Genomic DNA, 27634 nt, shown 5'->3' with positions numbered 1-27634 from the left:
CAGTATCTACACTTGAAATGTTTTATACGCTGTGTACCTGAGGAAGTAAAATGGGATGATTCTTGCCTGGGGCCTGTGAGGAGACAGGCCAGCCATGACCTACACAACTGTATAAAATCAGAGGTATCTATTACTCTCCAACAGAAGAGCAAGAATTTTAGTTTTCACTCTCAAAGCTTAGCTCTCTTCCATGTCAGGCCATTACTTCATCTGTCTTCTACTCTGCAACTTACCTCAGTAAGTTTAGTGTAATCTTTCTTGAGTTTCACAAGATACTGAATCTTCTGGTTTAGGTTTTGATGACCAAGTAATTTCCCGTTCTCCTCAGCAAGAGAGTCAACTTGCTTCCTCAGCAAGTCCATTTCCTGTAATTAATAAATACATTGTGTACCTCTTAACTGTAACCCCTCCTTCTTTTTTCAGAAGAAATAGCTTCTTTAAAACTATTAACATACTAACATTTAAGTTTGTTGTAACATGTGATGCAAGAGTTGGTTCATTCAGGAAATACGTATTTGTCTTACTTAGGTACTACATTGGATCCCTCTAAAGGGCAAAAGCACCATTTGATCTGTATTACGAATTGCAAGTTATTTCTGTACCCAGAGTTCCACTAGTGCAGGAAACAGCGTTACAAATGTAACTAAACTGTAAGACAAAATATTTTCAGAGCAGTCTTTGATTGCTAATTAATTCAGAATATTGTCCAATTAGCAACAGCTTTACCTCTGCTGAACAAGATTCTACGTAAAGACAGCAAAAAAATTATACACATAGAACCTTTTCAATTCTGTCTCTCTCTTCGTACGTTTCCTCCAGTTTTGATCTAATTTCTTCTTTTTCATGAAATGCTTTCAGCTCCAAAGCTCTTGTTCGTTCCATCTCCAGAGTCATTTCAAGACAAGTATTCTCTTTGATTTTGAGGGTATTTTTGGTGTCTTCTAATCTGCCAATATAAAACCACCATATAATATTAACAAACAACATAAATGGCGTACAACTGAATTAGTAAGTCATCCTTGGACATGTAGGCAGACTATTCTAAAAACATCCTTTTAAGACAATTTATTTTCCCTAGAACTCAGTGCTAACAGAAGGAAAAATTACATTCTGCTTCACAGCTCTCGAGTTTGATACAATCTCTTAACTAGTCGGTGCTTTGGAGTTGCTCTTCTTTTTGGGAAGCATGCTGTTTCCATACAAGTCCGCTCATGAAAGAAAACAGAAGCTTTACCTACAAGAACACTAAGAACTCATCTAAGGCCAGATGAACCCTGCTGCTCTTCACGTTTCCGCTAAATCGCTTGTTTGTATGTGGCTTTACCCCAATAGCCTTGTTGCTCAGAAATATCTCTGAACAGCTCAGGGATGGTGGTCTGAACTTGTTTGGCCTGGTAACAGAAGGACCACCACTTTGGACAGATGTCTTGTCTGCTGAAAATGTTTTAATTCTGTCAGGCTCACAGCATATTAAACCATGCCATCAAACTTAGCAGCCTGTCTACTGATTATGTAAACTTTAGTAATTTTGCATGTCTATTCAGCTATTGCATAAATTAAAATATTTTTGTCATCAGTTTTGTTTCACTGAAGCCTGGTGTTTAAGACCTACTCTATGAAAACAGTATTCATTTGCTGCATTTGTCAAGACATTTTCTTGATGCCAAAAGAATCTTTTTCCTCTTTGTACATTATTTGTTTCTATGCGACATTGTAGCACTGTTATGAAGTGTATTTCAGAGACCAGACAGGTATGAAAAACCAATGCATTGAATAGCAAAATAACCCCTAATCAAGACTGAAGTTCCTGGAAAACTTAGTATAAATTACTTTTGAAATGACCGTGTTCATAAAAACTATCTTCATCCTTAAAAGAAGTTACTTACATAGAAAGCATTCCATTACATATAAATAATTCAAATATTAGGAGATTCAGCCACTATGAGTCCCTGAAGCAATACAGATTAGGAAAAGAATAACAGGTGCAATATTTTCAAACTAATATTCACCTACTAATTCGGTATTTTATTTCTTGACTACTATCCTTCCAAGGTGCAACACACTTGAATTTCAAGGACTACTTGCACAATAGTGCAAACACAATCCAGGAATCCTCTAACAATAAACAATTTTCCTTGTTCAAGCTGAAGTGCCAAAAATAAAACAGATAGCATAAAAAAGGCAAAAAATAGATTAAGTTTAAAATTATAAAATATTTATGATATTAATAAAGAAATGAACAGTATTTCAAATTTACTTTGAAAAGGAATGTGCTCAGAATTCACTGCATATAAAAGAATTCAAAACATAGATAATTTTAAACAATTAAGAATGTCCCTTCCGATTTAAGTTTTTCTATGGTTCCACCTATTTCAGAGTATTTTCCTGATATAATGCTACCCTTTTAGAAAATATAGTAATAGGTGCTACTACCACCTACTGATGAGAAAGAGTAAGAACTCAATGTGTCTTGCAGAACTGTAAACAACATTTCCAAACTACAGTTTCAGATCTTGGACTCCTATTGCTTAAATATACCTTTTTGGTATTAATGAGTTTAATACAAGTCTCCAGTTCAATGAACAATATTAAAACTTACTCTGCTTTGATTTTCAGCATCTCCTCCACTGCTTTATTCTGTAAGAGTTCAAAATACTTGTTACATTCATAAATGTTTAATATACCTATATATGCAAAATTATTTGTCACTTAACTGATGCAAAGTATCTCATTCCAGATCGTACCAAAATCATCCTACTGCCCAGTAACTCACATCTCTAACATTCACTATGAGTTAATCTCTCTGCTATGTGCATGTATTTCCAATTTCATGCCAGCACAAATGACCCACAGCAATATCTCTGCCCATTCATGCGCAGCAGAGCTCTGACAGGGGATTCTTCTGTCTGGGAGATCCGTGGCAACCTCTGCTGCGACATGAAATTCCCTTTGGCAGAGCCCTGACACAGCAAGTGACACAATCTTCGCTTTCCAGCTCTGTGGAGCTGAGTCAGATTTAGTGATCTGAATCTGGTTTTGCTTATTGTGCAATCTGACACCCAGTTCAGACCAGGACAGAAACCTTACGAGGTAAGTATCAGGCTCCGTATCTGTTAGAATGCACTAGAAATTAGCGTTTGTTTCACTGCCATGAAATAGGAGAAAACACGTTAATATTTCATAGCAGGGAATCAGCAACTGACTGCTACATGAAAAGGGTAATATACCTTGGCCAGTCGTTCTTCAGCAATCTCCTCCTCTTTCTTTTTGAGGTACTGAACATCAGGATGTTTCTGATCACTAGGAAATCCAAGAATGAGGAAAGTTTCTCACAAACAGAGTAAACCAGTTGTAAAAACACCATCTTATCCAGATTAAACCAGTAAATGTGTGTAGTTGTCTTGGCACGTGTTCATACCCAGCATACTGAACCTCATGAAACAGCTCTGAAAGGTCTTAAAGTTTTACATTCCAAGAACATGACATCTTCCTTTGTTAGAGTATAGAGAAACTAATATTTTAATGAAAACAATTAAAAATGTAGTAACTATGCAACTGTATGTTAGACAGCTTCAGGATTGAGGTAAATGTTTTATTAGTTCATGATGTTCATGTGCATATAGACGGAGAAGGCAACTCCTTCCTACAAGACCTTTGCTCAGTGGTCTTGCCAAAGTTAAGAAGGTAAAAGATTTTTCTATTCAGAAGACTTGGAAAGTTTTTATTTTGTTAGCAAAACTAATTGTTATACAACTAAAATAACCTTCAAACCAACACACCATTGGGACCACTTCATTTTTGTAGTGTGCCGTAAGGGAAGAACTTCATTGATTAACAGTTATTGTAATTTGATGCAATTATAAAAGATCGCTATCTTCAGTAACTTAAAATCTTTATCAACATACCTAGCTAGGGCGATTTATTTTTCATATCTGGTATAAACAGCCTCAGTCAGAGAGTGTGTGTATGTGTGGGTGTTTTTTTGTTAGTGTTAATTAAATGCCAGCTTAAAAAGTCTAACAACTTCTGAGAACTAAAATAAAAATAATTTATTTTCCTTGTTAAATTTTGATACCACCCACTTCCAAAATCCACCCAAATTCATCCAGCTTATAAACGGTTGGACAACTCTAACACTTTGTTTACTTATTCTCAGTAGATACTTACATGAACTTTAAAACCTTCAAGTTTAGAATCATTGATTATGCTTGAGCCTTTCAAATTCCAGTACTGGTCAGCCTGTACCAGCTCCAAAGCAGTGAACTGAGCCTGCTTCAGCTTAGCATTACAGAGGTGAATGCTGACCTTTCCTGTGCAGCTTGCTCTTCCCTGTCCTAACACTAAATACCAAAAGAGAGCAGGCACTTGGTCTCATTTTGTATTCTCAACCATCCTCCAACGCAGTCCAAGATACTCACATCTCATTACTTTGTCACATGTGACACCAATGATCAAATCATCTCGCTCTCTAACACTGGGCCACAAAGATAATGACTACCTGCTGCTGCTATCAGCTGCTCCCATAATGTACGAGGCATGTGTCTGCTGTGAATATCCCCACCTGAGATATCTAAACCTGATTTTCCAGAGAGCATGCAATATACTATTAGCCTTTGGTCTATTCAATTCACAACTCCTATCAACTAACAGCAGCTGGGAATTGTTAATGCTTATCCAAATTATATCCCAAGGTCCCACGTTGGGAATCCAGCAAATGAGGACCATAAAAGCAATGCTTTTCTGTGAAAAACTGGGTCCAAGTAACCTACTCCATAAACTGTGCAAAAAAGAAAGCCACAGAATCCAGTTTTCCATGGCAAGGTAACCCCTTCTTGTTTTTCCGTGATTGCCATTTCAATTCACAACCCGCTTTTCAAATGTCTGTTGCAAACAAAGCAGAAGGCCCTGGAGACAACATCATCATTCAGTACCCCACCTGATCTGTCCACCTAGTAGGCCCTTGTGCACAGAATATTTTCCACAAATGAATCCCTTAATAATTGAAGATTACTGTGTAATACATATCATGCAAGGACAAATTGGAGTTGCACAGACACCTGCAGTTACAGCATCTTCTAATTAGAATACTTAATTTTGCAAGTTTAATAGTGTTCTTTTACATTAAATACTTATCTTGCAAAAAAGCCAGTTCTGTAAACTGACAACAGTGATACTTCATTCAATAGAGATAGAAGTTCTGGAAAATATTTTTGATACATTTAATAGGCAAAAAAAGATTAAACTCCTACCTAGCATTAAGTTACTGTTTACTAAATTGCCCCTTAAAAATGAATTGTCATTAGATAAATACAACAGGATTATTTGCTGCCAGTTAAGATTTCTTTTCACAAGATGTAAACCAGCAGATTATTTAATTCTTTACAAAATTGAAAACAGAGGAAAACCAAAAAAGGTAAGCCACAAACCAAAATATTTTCTGTCCTAAACTAAGCTGTACAGATTACAGTTCGAGCCAAACCTCAGGATATCTCCAATCTGAGGTACACAGCAGCGTACCATCTTTTCAGAGGAAGTTCATTCCTTACCCTCAAAAACATGAGGTGGAGAACTGGTTCTATTTGTGTCAATGTTAAAACTTGTGTTGAATTCATTTGGACGTTTCCTATCTACTGAATCCATAACTGCACGAGTAATATGGCAATATATAATATACAGCAATGGCTATGCACGTAGTTATTTTACATTCTATTTCCATTTCCTTTCTAAAACTTTGCTGTATTTCAGAATTTGTGATTTAAAGGCAATAAAGTTTACAAGCCAGTAAACAATTTTCATAGAAAAGGCTGAGTCAATCTCTAATTATACAAACAATGTGTAAGATTGTATTTCAAATAAAACTGTAAATTTATCTTACTTAATTGCTTCAAGACAGGTTTTTCTTTTTATTTTACTTTACCTGTTCTTGCTTAGTCTCTGAGCTTCTACAAGGCTCTGTAAATTCCTGTTGTTCTCCACCAATATCTGCATTTCCAGACGCAAGTTCTCCAACTCATTTAATTGTTCCTAAGCAAGTGAAATTGGAAACATTTTATTTGAAGACCAAGTTGCAATTCTTGTTTTCATTTCCAGTTGAACATGTTTTTGAGTAAAATAGAAGACAAAACTATTTCTCAGGAAACAAGCACAGTTCTCTGGCAAAGATCTACATCACCCTTCCATTTACAGTTTCATTAGAAACTTGTTTTAGAATAAGTCAGAACAGTTTCATCAGCACAAATGCTGTTACCATTTGATATTCATGAACAGGAAACAACTCAGTCCTTGGGAAAATGAGATGTATGGACATCTCAAGCAAGTTGTCACCATTTGTTACCAGCCTAGGTAAAGAGAAGACCAAGAACTGCCTTCCTGCTTTAATAGACAGACATTAAAAATCTGAACTCTGTATTCTGTCTTTTTTTAACCTTACAAGTTGCCTGTAGAGATTAATTTACAGTACCTTCAGCCTTAGAATTTCATCATTTTTAGCTCTTCGTTCTTCATTCAGTTCATGTACAAGGTGCTCCAGATTTATTGCAGAAGCCCTCCGATCAGCTATTTCTTGCTCGTGAGTTTCCAATAGCTTTGCCAAATTCACATCAAAATTAGGGGGAGTTTTTGGACACTGGCAAATTAAGAGAAACAAAACCCACAAACTATTAGTAAAGAACTGTTTCCCCTGTGTATTGGTTACATGTTTTAATGCTTAATTGGAGACATATGTTAATAAATTCGTGGCAGACAAATCATCAATAATACATTTAAGTTGCAAACAAGGTGAATGGGATTTGACCAGTCTCGATACATTGTCATTTCTGGTCCCAGCCTGAAGCCATGCTGTAAAGTTTATTGGTCCTTTTCAATGAGTTTTAACAGTCATTAAAATGAAAACGTTTTTCTCACAAATGCCATACCTGGGGAAATGTTACTGAAGATGAGTCCACAAAGCAATCTATTTGCTTCATTTTTAGTTCATATTCATTCTTCCTCTTCTCCAGTTCTTCTGTCATTCTGTCCAACTATTAGAAACCCAATTAGAATTAAATTAGCTCATAATACACACAAAACATTAAAGAAAACAGCAGCCAGATGACTATTTTGAGCAAGCTTAAGTACACAAGTTATTTTAGGATACCTTAGACTTCACTTTCATAACTGTTTTCTATATTACCCAATGTTAATCATTCAATAGTTGCATGTAACAAGCATTTTTTGAAAGCATGTATACACTATATACTGTATACTGTGTAGTTAATCTGAATTTTGTTCTTATTGTTGGTATTTGATTTTTTTGCTAACACAATCTACCTTTCAAAGGGCTTGCTAGCACAGAAAAGCACTTTGTTGGCAAACATTACTGGGCAAAACATGATTTGATACAAAGATTTTACTAGTATAGATTTAATCAGTTTCCTCAAAGAGAATGTGCTAACATGACAAAAGCAGTCTTCATTCTAAAATAACTTATCCTTCTTAAGAGTTTTTGCCAGCACAAATATATTACTTAGCCCTATGACAGTTGTGACAACTAGAGCTAAAATTTGGACAAAGGCTTAACATAGCTATTTAGTCTGCAAAAGCTCCAAATCACTCTCAGACTGCATAATTTATAGAGCTCAACAGTCATCTCCACTACATAATGATATAGTTTGTGGATAAGTGTTAAACAGAGGAAAAGTAGCTCCCTAGGGTTACACTGCTTATAACCTCAGGTTGCTCTGTTAGTATAGGTACTGATAATTTTACTCTGCTTTCAGAGTAAACATTTTCATGATCTCTAAACACCAGTTCCAAAGTATTTAAAAGTTATCTAGCCTTTGTTCAGAAGCTTTTGAACTACTACTTTGCTTTTACAGGAAGAAGCATTGCTCTTCACCAAGAATTCTGCATACAAGATGCTCTAAAATTACAGTAAAACCTTTTCCAGAAGCTACAATTAACCACAGCTCCCTCCCAAGGAGCTAATTATTAGAAGAATTTCCGTGTTTTACCTGTTCCCTGAGTTCCTGGATTACAGCTTCCTTCTTTTTTATGTCTTCCTGCGCACACTGAAGCAGTGAATCATGTTTCTTAGAGGCTTCTGTCAGTCTTATCAGCTGATCAGTGGTATGATGCAAGTCTTCACACAGAAGGTCTCTCTATTTTAAGTCATTGGATGAGTAAAGAAAGAAATGTTAAAGTTATTACTCTAAAGCAGTTGTTTCAAGATGTTTTGTCATTGTTGCTAAGATTGCTGACAGCTACAGGCATCTCCCTTTTCCCTCCACTCCTTCATCATGAATTGTAGCAAGCATTCACCTAGAAATTTCTTATTTTAGCACGTTTTCCGTATCCATTGTCTTGGTTGCAGAACAAAAATGAGAACTTTCCTACAGTATAGTTACAGTTAGATACTTGCAGGAAATATTTGGAATCAACCACTGTTTTAAAGTATAAGGTATACTTAAAAAGAGATACAATTCTTTAAATAAGAATGTATAGATATTAATCCATGCTGAATTAGTGATTACAGCTTTTTTAGTTCACTGCTATTCTGTAGACACCTCTGGATTTATTATGGGATCTAGACTCCCACGCTACCTGATCGGGCATCATACCTATACAAGGTGTGTTAACCTAGAAGGAGAAACAGTACTTAGTATTTTAAATGCCACCTTGGATTAGTTCTTCTTGTCCAGTCAAGAAAGCATGAAGGAAATTAGTAACTGATGTACAAAGTCAAAGAAGGAGAAATACTATGATTTTATCAGGAACAAGTTACACCCAAGGATAACAATGTAATAACAATTGTTGCTTCAGTTAAAAAAAAACAAACCAAAACAAAAACACACAACAACAACAAAAAAAACCACACAAAAACCGCAAAAAAACAAAACCAGAAAGTGATCCGTTTGGCAAGCAACTCAGTTTAGGTACTCCAGAATGTCAAATTTTGATATGATTATTAATGAAGATAGTTTGTTTATTGAATGTAGTGGAAATATATTTAAGGATGGTTCTTGAGAGCAAACACCACTCTGGAAGACTTTATTGGTGCTATGTGATTGGACTGAACATATGTAATATGACAGATGATCTTGTAGAAATTACTTGTAAGGAGAGGCTGGTGGTTTTGAGTGATGGACATGTTCACCAAAATAACAGTGAGAGCAGTAACAGGAAAGACAAAGTTGAAAAAGGAAGATACAGTTTTAAAAAGCAAAACTGCAACTGAATCAACCATACATCCTAGATCTGTTCCCAGCAGGTGGAGCTTTTAGTTAAAATTATGAGTAAAGAAAAGATGTTCCTGAATATAGTAGCAGTGGGGGAAGAGATAATATTAAACATAATATATTCTTCTACCTATTTTAATTTCTCAGCTGCATCATCTGATGCTGCCATTAAATTCAGCTGATGACTCCTTAGTGGCCTTAACAAAATTAAACCAGGCTTTTAGCATAGGTTTTTATGAAGTAGCTTATAAAATATTTATGTCAAGTAATGTGATAATTTAACAGAATTTGTCAGGTATCTCATGAAAAATTCCTTTAAGAACAGCTTAACTAGCTTTAGTTTGAACTAAAATGAGGTTAAGTTTTACACACGTATTTTAAGCAAAACCACATCCAATTAGTCTGTTGAACAAGTAATCATAATATACCAACATTAATGTTTTTACCTCAATGTTATCAGCTATTTGTCTTCTCTCCAAGGCTTCCCTCAGTTCTTCAATCTTCTTTTCCTGATCCTCTATGATTCCTTTGCTTTCTTCTTTTGCAGCCAGAACAAGATTATACTTGCACTACAAAAAGGATTAAATTTTAGAATATTTTAGGAAAATATGTTAACAAAGAAAGTTGGCAAACATAATACAAATAAATGTATACCACAAATTTTACGATGACAGCTACAAATGTTTAAAATCTCAGTGTCAATGACTAAAATCAGAATGATAGATCATACTTGCTAAATTGTACAAACTATGTTATTAGCAATGAGTTGTCAGAACAATGGAAAAAGATTATTAATTTAATATGTATTAGCCACCACAATACATGTTAACCACTAAAACCATTATTAAAAAAAAAGATAACCATATGTAGAAATTTCTCTCATCAACATTTTGTCTGTAGGACCTTTGAATTCATAGTTTGTACATATACAGTATCTAAAGCAGTCTGTGGGTTGCTCTATCAGTTTGCAAACCAGACCTATTTTAATAAAGAGGATGATCATATTTATTCATAGAGATTTAGTTCTTATGTTTTCAGATGTAGAACATAACAACATCAGCAACATAAAAATTCACTCCCTCAAAAATGAATTTACAATTCAGCTTCAATTATTGAGGTCCTAAACTGCCAATTTCTGAGAAAATCTAAACGTGACTGTTAGCTGAGTGTAGTTTACAGGATGTGAACAGGTCCCTTTAGAGACATTGCTCTTTACCCACCACGTGGAAAGAGTTCAGTTTTCAAAACAGCCTTAGGCATAAAATGTTCAGAAGATTTCAACATGTCAGAACAAAGAAGTTTCCTTCTAAAACGCTCCAGCAAGTTATGCTGTTTGAGACCCATGGTAAGACATGTCGTTGCCTTCCATTTCTGAAAAACTATACCATGTCCTTCAAAATGACAGAACATACATTTATATCCTCGAGCTCTCTTGTCAGCCCATCTATGGACTCAGTTTTGTGGTTAATTGAAGACCTCAGCTCCTGGATCTGTCTCATCAAGTCAGTTACAACTTCCTGTAACATAAAAAAAAGTTAATCCTGATACATTGTATATTATATGTATTTTATTACTGGTCTTTCTTTGGTGTACAATTTGTCAATCCCAAATTTTAAACAGCTATTTGAAAATGAGGCCTCAGGAAATTTGTTGTTAAATCATTGGCTTTTGTTCTAAGCACTTACATAAAGAATTAAATAACCTGCTGTGTTCATTAGAAGAGAAGACTAGCCCTCTGATTTAGTCTCAGGCTGTAATGGGTTTCTAATAGGAGAACAGAATTACTATAAGGTTACACTTATTTGTAATGGAAAAATGCACATTGAAGAAACACCACTGCACTGACAATACCAGATTCTTCCGACCTTATAGATGTCAAATTTTTGGTTTTAGCATGGAAAAAGCAAGACTTATGAATGCATCATGCTGGATAGTAAACACACCATGTGATTTCTTATGCTTGTTTTACATACAGCATAAATGCTTGTACTATGGGAACTTTTGCCGTTTAAGCCTTCAGAACACCAGAGCAGTCTTTTCATGTAATCATGCTTTGATTTTCTTAATAAAGATACCCACAGTCACATTCTTACATCACCTTTCTTACCTTTTCTATTAGCCCATTACGACATGACACTGACTGGAAGGCCCTATTAGTCATCAGGAGAATTATGCATCGTTTATGCATTGAATGTTTTGTCCCGTAAACAGCTTTAGCTTGATTTTTTTTTTTTTTTTTGTTTAATCTTCAGTTATCTTGTGTTTTCACTGAATGCATAGCCATGTCCTACTATCCTGCAAACTCCATGCCAGTAAAAGGTAGGATTTATTTTACATAGACACACAGCCAGGATTGTCTAGAATCACAGAATTATAAGTATCATAGAAAGGCTCTGGGCTTTCAACTCTACTACAGAACATAGTTACCCGCAAAACTGAATATCAGTAACAGAAATAAGCCCAAACCTTATCCGCATCATTTGTCTTCTTCAAAGAAACAATAAACTCTTCAGCAGCAGCCAGCTCCTGTTCCAATTTTTGCAGTTTTGCTTCCTAGAAGAAATAATAATTGTGAAGGAGAGAATTACTTTTGAAGTATGTTTTGTAAAACACAAAGCCATGAAAAAAATGAAAGGAACTAAGTTGTTTACCTTACCAGAAAAATCAAGCAGTATCTTAACAAAACAATCTGAAACTTGGGAACTCTACATTTATTTTGCTGGTAATCTACAGAACAGTCAGTTCACCAATAAAATTGCTATTAATGCACAAGGAATCTACGAACACACGATTTCGTCATTCAATTCTGCTGTTGTACCTGCTGCTCAGACTGTGTCACCATTTCAGAGGATGGTTTCTCCACCTGTGCTTTTTCAAGTATTTTCAAGAGCTCCCTGGAGAAGAAAACGTATTTCTAGTGAGAGATATAATCAGAACATAAGAGAGCTTTAACAAGAATCAAGTCATATAAGTTTATTCTTATTTGCACTTAATTTTTTTAAGAGTTCTTTAACTATCACCTTCTCAGTGCTATACAAAAGACTAATAGTTTAGTTACTAGCCATACACTGCTATCGGTAGTGGAACTTTATCTTTGACACAAAGAACTATACTTGTAATGAAGTTACATTTGTCATGTTAATTGAATACATTAAAATGAAGTGTTGTTCTAAGTTGGATAAAATAAAGAAGCCCATTATGTAATTATCTCCACCCAGCTGGGGAAAAACACCTCTACAAATAGGATCCCCATCTGAATACAAAACCTAGCACAGGACAAAACCAATGAAGTCAGATGAAAATAAACCCCACCACTAATTAAAGCTTACTTTGAATTGTTTTCTTTGTCTTCTTGTAATTGTAATGTTAGTTTTTCATTATGTTCTTTTTCTGTTTTCAGGAGTTTCAAAAGGTTCTATAATATCAAAATATATGTGGTTATAACAAGTTATAGTATAAGGTCTTTAGAATAATTTAAACCAAAATAAAAATCTAAACAAACTCCTAAGATGACTAAAAAAGCCCCACAAAACCTTAGATGGAAATGGAAAGATCTTTAGCTTTGTCCTGGACAAGTTTAAAAGTAAACTCTTATTTATATTAAGCAATCAGCTCTCTCCACCGGCCATTGACAGTGATTTCATATAGCTCTAGTGTTTCTCAATATCCAAGGCTTTACAGGGAGAAATTACAATTTTCAACTGTAGATTAATTTGGGGGGGATTTTTTCAAATTCTAACCGGCAGTTCAAGATATTAGAGTATAAGGAATTTAAAATAATAATTTTCAATCTGTCAGTATTCATTTAAACAGCAAAAAGGAAAACTTACAGAAAACTTGCTGAGCAGGCACAGTGTACACTGCAGAAAAGCAGGCAAAATCATTTGCAAAAGCCCTTGAGCAACCTTACTGCTGTTTTGCAGTCACTGCAGTCTCTCATGCTTTCAAGGACAGCATCAACTAAATTGCAGGACAGTGATCCACCACAAAAAGGCATAGATTATTTTAGCAAGATCACATCCACTATGAAAATTTTTAAGAAACTGCTGTGTAAAGATAGAATAAGTAAGCTAGTCTTAGCAAGCACTGAGATGAAAGGTCACCAGCATTTCAATGTCAGGATTCTTTTCCAAACCAGTTTCTTATTCCTTTACTAATTAACCCATCTTCCTCAACATTTCTAGAGCAATTTCTTCAGTCGAAAAACCTACTACTTCATCATGCTATTGGATATTTCTTGTAGCCTGTGATTGCAAAAATCTCGTACTAAGTTCTAAAAAAAGATTCTGGGTATGTCTTTCAAATGACATCACTAGCAAACCTATTAGTACTGTGCAATCTGTTATCGATGATACAGTAACAGGAATTAAACAGTCTGGCTACATAAGTAACTGTATAATAAAGTCCTTTAGAAGCCTTGACTGTCTTACACAAAGCTCAGTTTTCATTGCTTCTGCTTCTTGTTTTCTGTCCTCAAGTTGTTGCTTCAGTTGATCTGTCTCAAACTTCGCTACTTCCTGCAAATTGTCATAGTCATCCTGCAGGCTTGCTTTTTCTTCAAGAATCTTTTCGTGTTCTAGCCTGTATAAAAGAAAAAACCAACAACCCCACCCATAATATTACGATAAGCCTTTGTTTCATTATAAAAATACTCCAATCAATTGTATTTTATAATCTTCAGATAATATACAGAGTACAGTTATTTTAGAAAGAAGTGACTGACCTAAATGGTAACTTTTTTTTTTTTAACTCAGAACCCCCAAATTTATGAAAGGCACAGGAAATTTAAGTGGCATTGGCAGAGAAGGCTGAGTACTCTTTCTGATCCCTAGAAATAATTTACTTCTTACAAAATTCTATGGAAATTTCAGTCACTGTGTCTTGATAATGGTGTTCACCTTTTTTTTTTTTTTTTTTTTTTAAGTCAGTTGTTGGACAAGACTGCTAGAATCATCCTGAGTACCTTCATCTGCTTAGTTGATATCTGGGTTATTTATCCTACATAAAAATCTTTATATATTCTGGGCAAGTCTGGGTTATTTCCCTTTAAATTGTTGCCCTGAAAACTTATTTCATTTGATCTTTCACAAAAGTGAAAAGCAAAGAGGGGTAAAGAGAGCTGCTAGACAAGTGTTATGAATCATGTTATTAATGGAGAGTCTACAGAAAGACTAGCCTCCAAAAAGTCAGTACTTCTGCTAACACAGGAGGCATCAATGAAACCACAACATTTAATTTCAGTTCCAGGTTCCCAGTCTCACAATGCATCACGCAAAAAATTACTTCAGCTAAGACATGACCTGCCATATTTAATGCAATAACATATTTAAGCTTTCCAGGAAAAACAAAAACAAAAAACAAACCACAAAAGCAAAACCCAACAAAACAAAAACCAACAACAAAACCCAACATAGCTAAGTCATGCTAATTACTAAAAATCTCACTGATTTTCATCTCCCAATAATAATGTCAATTATTGCATACAACACAGTGAGCTTTTCAGGCTTCAACAGTCAAGCTTCAGTTTATTTTTATGGTTTCTTTCTGCTTGTATTTTTAGAGCAACATCATTACATCACCTGCCTCATGTGACCAGACTGAGAAGTAATAGTTAATTTTTAAGACTAATTTGGAAAAAAACCAAACAAACTATGCCTCTTCGGCAACATAACTTTTGGAGATCAATAAGCTTATAGGAATATCCTACTTAATGGAAAAATGCTATAGCAAACTGAAATTAAGGAAGCCTCATTTTTTTTTCTTTCTGCCAGTTTCACCATGTTCCCCCTCATGGCTCTGAAAAAGCATGGAAAAAATTGGTAAGAAAAATAAGCAAAGGGCATAAACAGAAAATAACAGCTTTAAATAAGATATGTAAAGTGCAAGTTCACATGCAGAAAAGAACTACATCACTGGATGCATCCAGAAGGGAGGTTAATGCATTTTACCAAACTGCTCACATACCTGACGCTGTCCAGCTGGAACTGTACATCCATATGTCTACCAGAAAGCTGACTCATTTCTTTCTCTTGCTTTTCCCTAAAGGCACTATACTCCAATTTTACGGCAGACAGCTCCTTGTCTGCAGACTGTAGGACAATGCGCAAGTCATAGACTTCACTTTTTAATACTGTCAAAAACCAAACAAGTATTTTACATGTTATTTGGAAAACTGTGCTAGATACAGGACATGTAACACTACAGAACGTTCTGGGAAAGTCTCACAAAACTTTACACATTTTCAGTGGAATTAACCTTGAAGGTCACACACCAAAAGGATTTGTAAATGGAAAAGGCCAATGAAACATTGACTTTAAGAACTAAAGAGTATGGGCAGAATCAAAAACATTCCAGATGATATCACTGCATTTCCATAGACCAATAGAGGATCTTCCCTTTATTTTTAGTTAATGTTTTCTTTATAAAATACTGTATCTTGTACTCCCTTCACATTCAGAGTGAACAGAGAACAACTTTCAATATTGTATACCGTGCAAGACTGGGCAGAGAAAAGCTATTCTGCAAGTATTAGAGATGTTTTTCTTTAAAAGGAAAAAGATTTAAAAAAAAAAAAAATCAAACCAGTATGACTTTAATATCTTAAACCGAAATAGTGACTTAGCATGTGCTATTGTTGATTCAAAACATTAAGGCACCTCAAAACTTCATATGGAATTTCAGTGTTACATAGACTTACTATCAGTCTTGCTTTGACTGTCTTGAAATTGCTTTTCAAGCGATTTTATCTGTTCAAGGAGCTCCTGGCGCTCTTTACTCCAGTCATTCCTTTCGGATGAAAGAAGCTTGAGAAGAAAAGTACAATTTTTAAATGGAAGGAAATGCAGTAGTGGCTAAGTCAGAGCTGTAACAATAGTAATATATTAGAGCATTTCATCAGCTGATTATAAATACAAGATGCATTTTTCTTTAAATTTGATGTTTGGTGAATCTGAAACCCGTAGAAGTCCAAGAAATAAAAAATTCAATATAAGTGAAGACCTTACCTTATCTAAAAACAAGTTCATTTAAAAGCAACCCACAGCTTAGGAGCTGAGATCTACTTCAGAACAGAGCTATCAGAAATGCAACTGATCTGGGAGGAAAGCAGGCCTTATTTCCTTTTCTATGTTAAATAAAACCAAGATTAAGGAAGACTTGCAAATTTTTTTTTTAGTTAATAAGGACGTTTCAGGTCAGTTCCAACTGAGGCTAATAGTATTTTTAGTATTCCAAAGTTTAAAATTTCCTTGTGACTATTGCTGTTTTTCAGAAATTATGAAGTTGGCCAAAACTGAGCACAGACATCTTAAGCGTCTATTTGCTATATTGTCTATCTATATTTAAGATCAAGTAAACTCAGAATCACAACATTTAAAACAACAAAAAGCCCAGACCTGCAGTGTTATGTTAAACTAAGTCCTTCTCTTCCTGTGCAGCCCTGAGCTATGATGCTACGTAAATTTTTCAAAAGTCAAAATGCAAGTAACACTGCAGGCTTCAGCAGACAACACAGTAGTATGAGCGTGATAGATATCACCTTGTCATATACACACACTCACATATAGCCCTGTATTGTTCCCTCACCTCCTGTATTTGTGCAGAATGATGCTCCAGTTTATTAATATGCTGCTGGAGTTTTATATTCTTGCTTTCCTCTTCATCCAGCTTTGTCTGCATTGTGCTCAGTTGCTCCTGTGACACAACAGACACTCAAAATTAGAACACCCATCTTCCAGTTATTCTCACATGCCATATGGCAGTCTGTGCATATTAAATATAAAAATGTCAACTACTTTCTTTTTTTATGGCCTGAACCAACAGAAAACAGAACATTCAAAAATAATCTGGTATCTTAAGTAGCTGATTTTTCCTATTGCTAACTAAACTGCCAGAACACAAGAAAATCCGTCAGGGAATACAAGGACTGAATCTAATAAACATTCAGTTTTCAGACACATGTTTATCTTGGAGAAATAAGGCTTTAAAAAGAAGTTATTCAAAACACACATGAGCTAAAGTCCTTACAGGATCTCTGCACTATGGTAAACATCAAAGAGGGGTTTTGGCTGTTGTGCCAGGGTTTTACATGCACTGAAGTTGGTTTCAGCTTCTAGAGTAGTTCAGATAACTTTGTAGCACTCTTCTATGTGACAAAAGACCTTCCCTGCCCTTTAGGAAAGATACAAGATAATTAGGTATAATGGTGGACAAGCAATATTTGGGAGGTTTCTTCAAATAACGCAGTATTATATATTAAGCTTAGGTATTGTTCCAAATATAGCTGTCACCTGAGACATGACATTTCCTCAGAAACAAGTTATCAGGTTAAAATAATAAAAGTTTAAATGCCCTGTATATGTTAAACTACTTACGATATTCAACTCTCAAATCCCTTTCAATATTTTCATTGTAAATCCTCTTAAGCACAATGTATAATTAACTGTTTAGTGAAGCCTTAAGTATTCATCAAGAGCTTCAGTTTTGCACACAAATTAAAGTATATTTGGGGGGGGTTGGGAAGAGGGAAGTATTTCATGCCAAAACCCACTTTATTCTAAAGTTACACATAGACTTCAGTTTTTATTCAGAACATTCACCTGTGCCACTTTGAGCTCCTCAGCAATGGCCTCATATGCTTGTTCATTCATCTCTGGGGGAACTGGCTCTTTCAAAATGTCATCCATCATCACTTCAGAACACTGGAAATCTTCAGAATGATAATCTAAGATTTCTGGGCTTATTCGCGGCACTAGGCGAGATCTTAGCTGGTAAGCTTTTGTTGGAGTTGTTATGTTCTGTTATAAAGATTACAAAGCAGTCTTTATTTTAACTGTAAAATGAAATTAAGACTTTGTCTGGTATTGTATCTCAGAGTTCTATAAGCAGTATAATGAAATAAAGTGCTCAAAGTGGTTAGTTCTAAACCACTACACTTTTTTCAGACTTGTCATCTGATTACAGTAGTAGTCATTCAGTAAGCATTTCAGAACAAAAAAGCAGCGTATCTGCTTTATCACATATAGATTACATGCCAGAACACTAGTGAGGTTAAGAGATCATACAAATGGAAGTCTATGTTCTCACACAACTCAGGAGTAAGCATGTGTGGTTTTAAATAAACTTATTCTCATACCTTAAGAGTTTCTCTATGTAGCTTATGTAACTGAGAGACTTCTCGGCGCTTGTGTGCTTTGGTCGCCTCCAGAATATTTTCAAGATGTTGGTTTGCTTTCCGAAGGGATTGAAGCTCTGATTCCAGTTCCATATGCTTTTTCCTGTTTAGGAAGTATTTTACTACTGTTAAAACCACACCGTCAGTATGCCCTTCCATCAGTAAGAATAAGCTGCAGTATTGCCAATGAGCAAACTGAAGCTGAACTCTTGCCCAAACATTGAAATACATTATTTTGAGAAGAAAGCCACCACTGCTGTATTAAAAAGCAAAAAAAAAAAACCAAAACCCAAAAAACAACAACAAAAAAAATTAAAAAGCTAAGAAGCTTATTTGTGCTTGCATAATGAAGCAAGCAGATGGATAACTAAACGTGTCAGGAAAAAAATCCATTACACGGTAAGAAATAAGCTGAGCGCTCTGCAATTCCTTTTATGGGAAAGTGATATCACCCATACCAATATGGTTTTAAGCTTTAAAAATGTTATCCAGTTATATGAGAAGTCTGAACTGGTGCTTGCCAGGATTAAAGAAAATCCTTTAAAGATTTTTTTTTTTTTTTTGAAAGTGCTGCTCTGTTAAGATTATTTTGCCCTCTTGAGAGTACTTTAACTGAAATCCAACAGTTGAGCAGAAATTTAGGGATAATTTTCATTAGGTATTTTGCAGAGCTACATGCTGTTACTGTGATAGTTGACCTTGCTGACATAATTGTAGGGTCAAAGTCTACAGACAAAAGGAAATACACTATTTCATCTTTTGGCAGTTTAATGCTGTCACTTTTCCTCTTATTTTTAGCATCTGCAGCAAAACTTAAGGAACAGAATAGAACTTTAGTTCTGACTGCTATGGGACAACAGAAAAATTAGCATACATTGATTTTGTAAAATTGTTAAATTTTACTCTACTTATTCAGTTACAGCCTATAGTTACACTTGCATGTAAAATTAAGCATCCAGTTACTCTGAAACTGGAAACAAGTTTAAAATTTAGTTATATCCATAGGTGAATGCAGAGGCTCAAAAGCACACTTCTGTTTGACTGCACTCCACTAAGAAAGTGTCAGTAATTGATAATAAAAATGCGTACATACTATCAAGAAAGCAAGACATGCACAAAACATGAAATGCATAAAATAGGAATACATTGAATGGGCAGGAAAATAAAGTAATTAATATATGAATATATGAATAAACCATTGTAACTAATGATACAGGCCGATAGATGAATTGATAAACTCAGTAGATTGTAACATTACGATTTATAAAGTTCATAGACTTTGCTACACAGAAATCTAAGAATAAAACCACAGATTTGTACAATTGCCTAAGTGAACAAAAAGGACATTACAAAGCTACTTTGCAAAAGAAAAAAAGTGGGGAGGCAAAAATGGAAATATCTTGTGCCCAATGCTTCTAGAATTATGCTCTAGATTCACTGAAGTCAATAAAAAGCAGTGTTAGGTACAAGCTAAAAATAAATATAATAAAAAAAATCTGGTTCCTTTTGCCTTCCAGGTTAACATTATGTTTGCTGGAAATGCAATTATTTTTCTTGTATCTCCAGTAACAGGACCTTAATTTTTCAGAAATGAGGTTAATCAAGTTAAGCCATGTATTACTCACTTGCATGTGAATATATATATATATACACAAACACACTGAAGGTATTACTTGGGCCTTTCGCATTGTCTTGTGCTGCCCTCAAGGAGAACAATGACAGTAAATTCTTTACTACATTAGTAGGGACAAAGTAGACCCTTATCTCGTGTTTAGATGCCAAAGAAAATGAACATGAATGAACTATTGACACCATGTCTTTGCTCTAATTTGAATTATATCTCAGTTCCAGTAACAAGTCTCAAGATAGTGGTACTATTGCCTTCTTAAGAATCTTTGGAGACAAAAAAATTAACCAACAGGTTGGCCAAAATTTTCTGTGGTGCTTGGATTCTACATTTATGGTGACTCAAACTTGCAGTCTTAAAGAGGTTATGTTAAAAAGTACTGTTGCACCACAAGAAACAAAAACCCCCAAATACCCCCCCCAAAACCCATCAACTCTTAGTTCCTGACACTGCTTCCATCTGTAATGTTTCACTTACTGAAAAATACTTGCTCAGTGTGGAAACTAAGCCAAACTCTCCCTGTCCCGTTAAGCAAGTGACTATCAGAATTCCAGGGTATGTGCATCTCCTGCATGTTGTGAAGCACTGTTTTACATCTTAGCATAAAGAGCAGCTTTCGGAAAGACAAAGAAATCTGCAACAGTGCAGACATGCCTTCAGATTGCATCATGGCTGTTTCCTAGTCTGAGAGTAACTGAGTTCAACAGGAACATATTCTATGTGCGTGCCATTTTTCTTAACCTGGCCCTGTTACATGCAAAGAACATACTTAGACTGTGCATTCAGGATCTGAGACTAACTTTAAATAATTACTTATATTGATTTTTAAAAGACATTTAATTAAAGACATTTCTATACTGTTTTGTCTCACTTGGTTAGCTCTTTAAATTCTTCATATTCTTGTTTTGAACTTGCCAGTTCACTCTGAGTCTGTAGCAGGCGTGCTTTCAGCCTTTCAACAGATGCCAGTGAGTTGCCTTCCACTGATATGGTGGTGGAATATAAATTATGACCTAAAGAACAAACATATATACTCTGAAATCAGAGTAGCTCAAATATCTTAAGTTTTACTAAAATGAAAGCATTTGTAGGCTTTTGACCAGCATAGCAGCAATTGAGATTGAAGAAAATAGGTATTAGCAACAGTCCACAAGAAAACCAGTAGAATAACTAATATTACTGCAGTCTTCATGACAACTAAGGACAACAAAATAAGATTATGGATGGTGTTCACAAAATGCACAAGAATCCAAATTCCGTATTGCTGTATTTGCTTGAAGGCCAAGGTGAATAAAACAAAGCAAACCTGTTTTATCAGTCTTCAGGTATCACTTTGAAGAAAGCAAAAAGTACATCGAGACAGACAGCATTTTTAACACTACGTTGCACACAACAGAAATACGGTAAGCTTATTTAGCTGAAAAACATTAGCATATCTTTACCTCCAGTATTTTTCTCCGTGGCTGAAGCTTCCAAAAAAGCTTTTTCTAGTTCTGCGATGGTCTGAGCATCAATTTCTTGGGCCTTTTTAACTGACTGTAAAGAACGAAGTCTTTTATTCTCCTCTCTGAGGTTATGGTTCTCCATAGCATACTTTGCAATTCGTGGGTGTTGTTCCATCTGTGATAAGCAGTATTTTATTCAACAGTTTTTATTTTCCAGACAACGCTATACATATCTAGCTGTGGCTGTACTGCCTTTAATAAGCATTAAACTGTAATGGAAGAGGAAAAAAAGGTATTCCCTAAAGTGGTTAAAACTGCCCCAATTTTTTTGTTAGTTTTCTTACTCCCTTGGAATCTGCTCTCAAAAAAGGCAGTGGGTTTACATTTTAGGTATTTGTTTTATTGGTAATAAAGCAGTTGAAGCTTTTCTTGCTGCTCTTGACATCCCTTTTCAGTTTCAACTTTGAGCTTTGGCTTTCTTAACACTGTCCCTGCATGCCATAGTAATGTTTCTATAGTCCTTTCATGACTTTCCTGACTTTTGTACTTTTTTTCCCCCCTTCACTTTGGAGCTCAGTTATGAGCTACAGATTTCAAGCTGGTCTTCTAATATATCTATGACTTTTTCCTACTTGTGGTTGGAGGAAATTGTTTTTAAAGATCTGCCTTCTCTCTTGAGCTGCTTTGTTCTTCAAAACTGCCTCACAAATGATACCACACCTATCAAATACCTGAATAACCCAAAGCCTGCTCTCCTGAAGCCTTCGGCATGCACTTTGCTATTTGCCTTCCTCATGCAGCTCCAGGACAGCATCACCCCTGACTGGCCCATCTAGCATCTGTATTATTATCCTTCAGAAACCTGCTGTCTTACTTGCATCCTGCTGTCCTTCCCTTTCAACAGATGTCATCGTGGTTATAAAGTCTCCCATAAGAATGAGGATTTGTGATTTGGAGACTTGCCTGAGTTGCTTAAAGGAGACTCAGTCCTCTGCCTACACATCAGGTGGCCTGTAGCAAGCTCCCACCATGACATCATCCTTACTAGCCTCTCCTCTTCTGCAAATTCACAAGCTCTAAACCCACCCATTGCCCCTTCCATAGGGAAACTCCATGCATTTGAGATGCTTCTATAAAAGAACCCACCACCCATCCTCTTTTTTCCTGCCTGCCTTTCCTAAAAAGCCTGTATCTACCCATCACAGAACTCCATCACATGAGCTATTATCACAAAAGAAAATTCTTCTAGAAAGGAAAGACCAAAGACTTACCTGTTCTCTGAGTGTCTGCAATTCCTCCCTCAATTCACTGAGGAGATCATCTTGCTCTTTTGGCAATAAACTTCCACCAGCCTCTTTATGTAATCTCTCCAAGCGAACAATATGGTCTTCACGGAATTTAACTATCATTTTATTGGACTGAATAAATTTCTCCTTCTTGGCACACAGATCTTCTAGTTGAGCAATTTTTTCTAATAAATTCTTAGGAAGCACATACACAGATTCGTGGAAAAGCGACAGTTACACTAGATGAATTTTTAAAGTGCCCATACCACACACACACACACAAATCATGCAAAACTCAGTTAACAAAAATTTTGTGAGTACACAGACTATCATTCATTTGGAGCAGATCTGTAGAGAGCAACAGCTCATATCAAGAAGACAAATTACACACTATATTGCAAAAACTTTACTTAGAAGCTCCAGTATGATCCTCTAGACTAAGTACTCAGTTAAGCACATCAGATGCACCCCTAGAGCACCTGTTTCAGTTGATTTTCTTCAAGAAAACATCCATTTTTGGATGACTCAGCACTGCATCCTGACATGAACTAAAGCACAATAAAATGGGGATGACAGGGATGTTTGTTTCAAAAAACACAATGTTGATCCAAACACTCAAAGATGCACTCAGAATTAAGCAAAACAGAAGTTTGTTATTCTGTTCAAATTTTTAATTAAAAAAATCCAAATAAACAACCCACCCTTAAAACTAAACATAGCACAAAAGCTATCCTATGGCTTGTCTGAATTTGAAAGATTTTATCTTAAATGTCATTTGACTAGTTCCCTTTTTACCAAACTATCATCTTTGGACAGAGTATTTTTATTCGAAAACACAGAAAAATCATGAAGAGAGTCTGTTTCAATATGCTCACTGGTCTCTCATCAGAGTACACACAATGCACTTAGAAATCTTAGTGTTTTCTTACCTTCTTTTCACCTTCTGATTTCTCCCAGAACAACATTGCTTCAAGAAAGTTGTTCATGTAATTTATGTTGTTCTTCCCTTTTTCCACAGCACCTGTAGGTTAAGTCAAAGAAACAAATGCCATATTTATTAAAATACCAGTTAACCAGGTTTTCCTACACACATAATATGACAGTTGTGTAAAGAAAATTTAAATGAATTCTTTGAACAATATAATTCCTCTAAGATCATGTGCCATACCCAGAGCAAAGAAGTTTAGACTGTAATTCTTAGTCACCTGCAAGTGCTGATAAAGAACAGAGTCAATATAGGTAATTGTATAATTAACAAAGTTGTTCAAGCATTAAACGGCTTTACGATGAACTTTTATTAGAATAAAAGAATCAGTTTGTTCAGCTGAGTATATCTATAAAATGCAAACCCCCTCTGAAATTAATTAGATAACACTAAGCCATTATTGGCATTATTATTACAGTTTGTACATATTAAAAGTGGACTAACTGGTTTATGAGAAGGAAATTCAGGAAAATAAGCATGAATTAAGTGGACAATTAGTGATTTAATCTGTCCACACAAGGGATTAAAAGGGCTTAACTAATCCACTTCAGAAATTAATCCAAAATAGCTTTCCTGAATATCCTCATGCAGGCAAGACTACTTATTTATAGGATACTAATCACCATAGTATCTAGGTGCATAATAACTACCATAGTGTAATTTAATATATTTTAAAACGCCGTCATGTTTTTAAAGTAGCTAGTAAGCAGATTTCGTATTTGTGTGATTGAATATTACAGACGTGATTTAACTGCATAGACCAAACACAGCTCTAATACATTAGGTTCTGCATAAAACCTCTCTTCAGCATTTAAGCATCATCACTTGCTTTCCCTCAGAACTCTATCACAAGTCTGACAACATTTTTGAGCCCTCTGTCAATTTCTGTGTATTCATGGACAGTGATTCAGTGTCCCACATAACCACTGACTTGTTTTTACTGGTTAAATGTGTATGCTCACAGAGAAGTAATTTTTCCTTAGGAAAACTCAACCACAGATGCTTTATATTAGACAGGTCTTTCTAACTTCTGTAGTAACTTCTATTGTTGTATCTTCTGTTTCTTGGCAAGGTCAGGAAAGAGTTCAGTCAGGATCACAGTAAGAGTTAAAGAGTTACAAGACAAAGTTTAGTACCTTGTAATCAAACATTATAAGGTAGCGTATTTCAGTGAGAAGTATACATAGTAGAAAGCTATGCTGGGATCTATGTTGCAGATACAGTGGTCTAGTGAAAAGCTACTGGAAGGAAAAAAAAAATTACATATTGATAAAAACCCCATTACCATCTTACATTGAAATCAATCTTTTATCGAAAGGTAAACATCCTTCTTAGGATCTTCCTGAAAGGGCAAAAGGGGAAGGGCGGGGACAGGAAATCCAGTCCTGAGCTTAAAAAGAATGCGGATTCAATGGGCATTATCAACACCTTAGTGCCTTCCCTCCAACCTAAATGTACAAGCAATCCCATGTAAACTCTTGGTTACTCAAAGGAATAGGCAGCATACCTCTTACAAACTAGAAGAGTATTCTAGGTATGAGAGAAACATAGCCCTGTACACAAACTTATGAGAGGAAGAAAATAAAATCACATTAACATTTTCTGCAAAATATTAGATACAAATACAGGCAATGGGATCCATAAGACATGCAACCTTTGTAGGTCATTCCCTACAAAAACATTAATTGTTCAGAAACTTAATGAATTACATAAGGCTCCAACACTCTACGCTAAAAAAGTAGCAAGTTCTCTCTCCCTCACTCCCAGCTCTCACCTTGTGATACAGAAATATCATGCATAGATGGTACTGAAGTAAGTTGAGCAAGCTGCTCTTTCAACTTCTTGACCTCAGCTTGCAGTTGGCTCACATTTCCCTGTGTGTCTTCATTTACCACAGCCTTTCAGAAATATGTTAAGAGAAAATTAGGAAGAGGTATAAATAAAAAAAAAAAAAAATCTTATATTTTATAGTATAAAAGAAAAGTCAAAGACTGCAAAACAACAAAAATGCTGAGAAGTTTTCCATCTTAGGAAAGGAAGAACTTGGGGGAAAAAGCAATGTTCAATTTACTGAGAAACCAGTAAGCTGCACTTTAGCTAAAATATTGGTTAAAAAATTTAATGCTTTCTGCAGGATTTCCTCTGGAGCTTTTTCACCAACAAAGCTAAGCAGTATACGTCAAAGGCAGTAGTTTCCAGGCAGATGCCAACATACTTTCAAAACACTCTCATGAGAACTTACGTTTTGGGAATTAACATATATAAAAACTAGATGCACTGAAATACTATTGCATCTAATTTTTTTAATGACAATTTTAATTTTTAGTACAGATTTACTTTTTCCAATGAAGGGCTTAGAGAACAAGCAATAAACACACACTATTATCAGTCATTACCTAGTCCCCAGCCATTGTACTCTATTCATAATTAAAAGCAAACAAGTCCTTTTCAAAAATCATGTCATAAACATTTAGGAAAGCAAACTTAGGATTTTAAAATAAGTTATATTCATTTAAATTAGTGAAAGCACAGGAGTATTCCAATGAAGCTATCCTGTTTGCAGATGTGTAGTTTAAATAAGAAATTGTTTGTTGCAATAATAAAGACATTGAGTAACTCTCTTACCTTGTTTTTAATCAACTTTGCTCGCTGAGCAAAATTAAGGGTGGACAGTGTTTCACCAAAACACCTGGATCCTGGATGAACATTTGCGATTATACACGTTTTTGCATTACCACCAAGGGAATCCTATTTATAAACATAGAAGTTAGCTTTATTTGCATGTTTTTGGCTACAGCAGGAAGCTATCCCCTAAGAGCTACTGTGTATCACTTTGAACAAACTGCAGAAGGGATTTAACAAATCTCCATGCTACTTAAGTTTCTGAAATTTTATTTCAAAAGTGGGTATAAAGGATGTGACTGTAAATAAAAACTTTATTTGGGTTTTCAAAATCCTGATTGTATGTTACTAATGAACAATTTGAGATATTTGTTACACCTGAACAGCAGGGAGAGAAAAAAACAGAGAAAAAAAATTAGGGAATAAAGTAGATATTTCACTTTAATCTTGGTCATTAGCAGATTCATATTCGCACTATTTCGAACATCATCTAGCCTGTTGATTGTTTCAACCTATCTTCTGGTGGCAATTGCCAAACAATCACAAAACAGATTCTTGACCAAGGATATAAGAGGAACCTCTCCCTTCTACATGCATGTCTTCAAATACCTCCATGCTGTTAGAGAAGTAGCTCTCAAATCTCTGGAGAAGGCAGCAGTTTTACCTAAGACTCTGAAAGCCTAATACTACAACATAGCCCACAAGCCTCAACAGCATTCTCTCTTTCTAGTAGAAGTGGTCATGTTTGTGGACTTCTTGGTGGTACAACCACCTAAAAAAAAATAACTACTTGAAGTAACCGCTCACACGGTTGCAATTCTCTTCCAATTTCTATGTATTTTGGGTTGCCTTGGAAGAACATAATTCTTCAGAGGTTCATGATTCTAAGATGCACATAGAACAGGGACGGAATGATTGGGAAATTTTGCTGTGATCACAATACTGTGTTGTAACACCAATACTATATTATGTACAAGTACTATATTATAATACAAAAATATATTACAGATATTATTCATTACTGTTCACAGAATTTCAGCAAGTGCATACAACAAATCTTTGACTGCTTCCACCTTTTTTTTTCCTGTTCTTCTTGAGAAGAGCCCATAATCTCTCAGGTAGAAAACTGTAAATTTATCTAATTCTTAACATCATACCAACACTTAGCACACATAGGCTACTTTTGGAAATCCTGTCAAATATTTCAACACATCTCTAAATATTACATTGTGATACACAGTATTTCCCAAATTATAGGGATGAAAACATATGCTTCTTTTCT

General features: G+C 35.3%; 1 protein-coding gene across 1 annotated transcript in view; it reads right to left on the bottom strand.

Moving 5' to 3' along the window:
• The window catches only part of KIF15 (kinesin family member 15), a gene marked incomplete at both ends in the record, with an annotated part of 36235 nt that overhangs the window by 152 nt on the left and 8449 nt on the right, over positions 1–27634 (bottom strand). The window contains 25 exons of the mRNA XM_082326643.1: positions 234–365; positions 781–946; positions 2600–2637; positions 3228–3300; positions 5918–6024; positions 6461–6625; positions 6915–7019; positions 7992–8138; positions 9662–9784; positions 10628–10732; positions 11682–11768; positions 12034–12109; positions 12545–12630; positions 13646–13796; positions 15180–15345; positions 15913–16018; positions 16800–16907; positions 17813–18010; positions 18349–18490; positions 20886–21027; positions 21457–21634; positions 22731–22940; positions 23675–23766; positions 25505–25628; positions 26356–26478. Coding sequence (XP_082182769.1) covers positions 234–365; positions 781–946; positions 2600–2637; positions 3228–3300; positions 5918–6024; positions 6461–6625; positions 6915–7019; positions 7992–8138; positions 9662–9784; positions 10628–10732; positions 11682–11768; positions 12034–12109; positions 12545–12630; positions 13646–13796; positions 15180–15345; positions 15913–16018; positions 16800–16907; positions 17813–18010; positions 18349–18490; positions 20886–21027; positions 21457–21634; positions 22731–22940; positions 23675–23766; positions 25505–25628; positions 26356–26478 — 3150 coding nt within the window. The remainder of the gene's footprint in view (positions 1–233; positions 366–780; positions 947–2599; positions 2638–3227; positions 3301–5917; positions 6025–6460; positions 6626–6914; positions 7020–7991; positions 8139–9661; positions 9785–10627; positions 10733–11681; positions 11769–12033; positions 12110–12544; positions 12631–13645; positions 13797–15179; positions 15346–15912; positions 16019–16799; positions 16908–17812; positions 18011–18348; positions 18491–20885; positions 21028–21456; positions 21635–22730; positions 22941–23674; positions 23767–25504; positions 25629–26355; positions 26479–27634) is intronic.

The sequence above is a fragment of the Platalea leucorodia genome (assembly GCF_965183815.1).
Source record: "Platalea leucorodia genome assembly, chromosome: 1".
NCBI classification, from domain to species: Eukaryota; Metazoa; Chordata; class Aves; order Pelecaniformes; family Threskiornithidae; genus Platalea; species Platalea leucorodia.
Note: the sequence above shows the minus strand (reverse complement) of the source record. Positions and strands in the feature narration are given on the sequence as shown.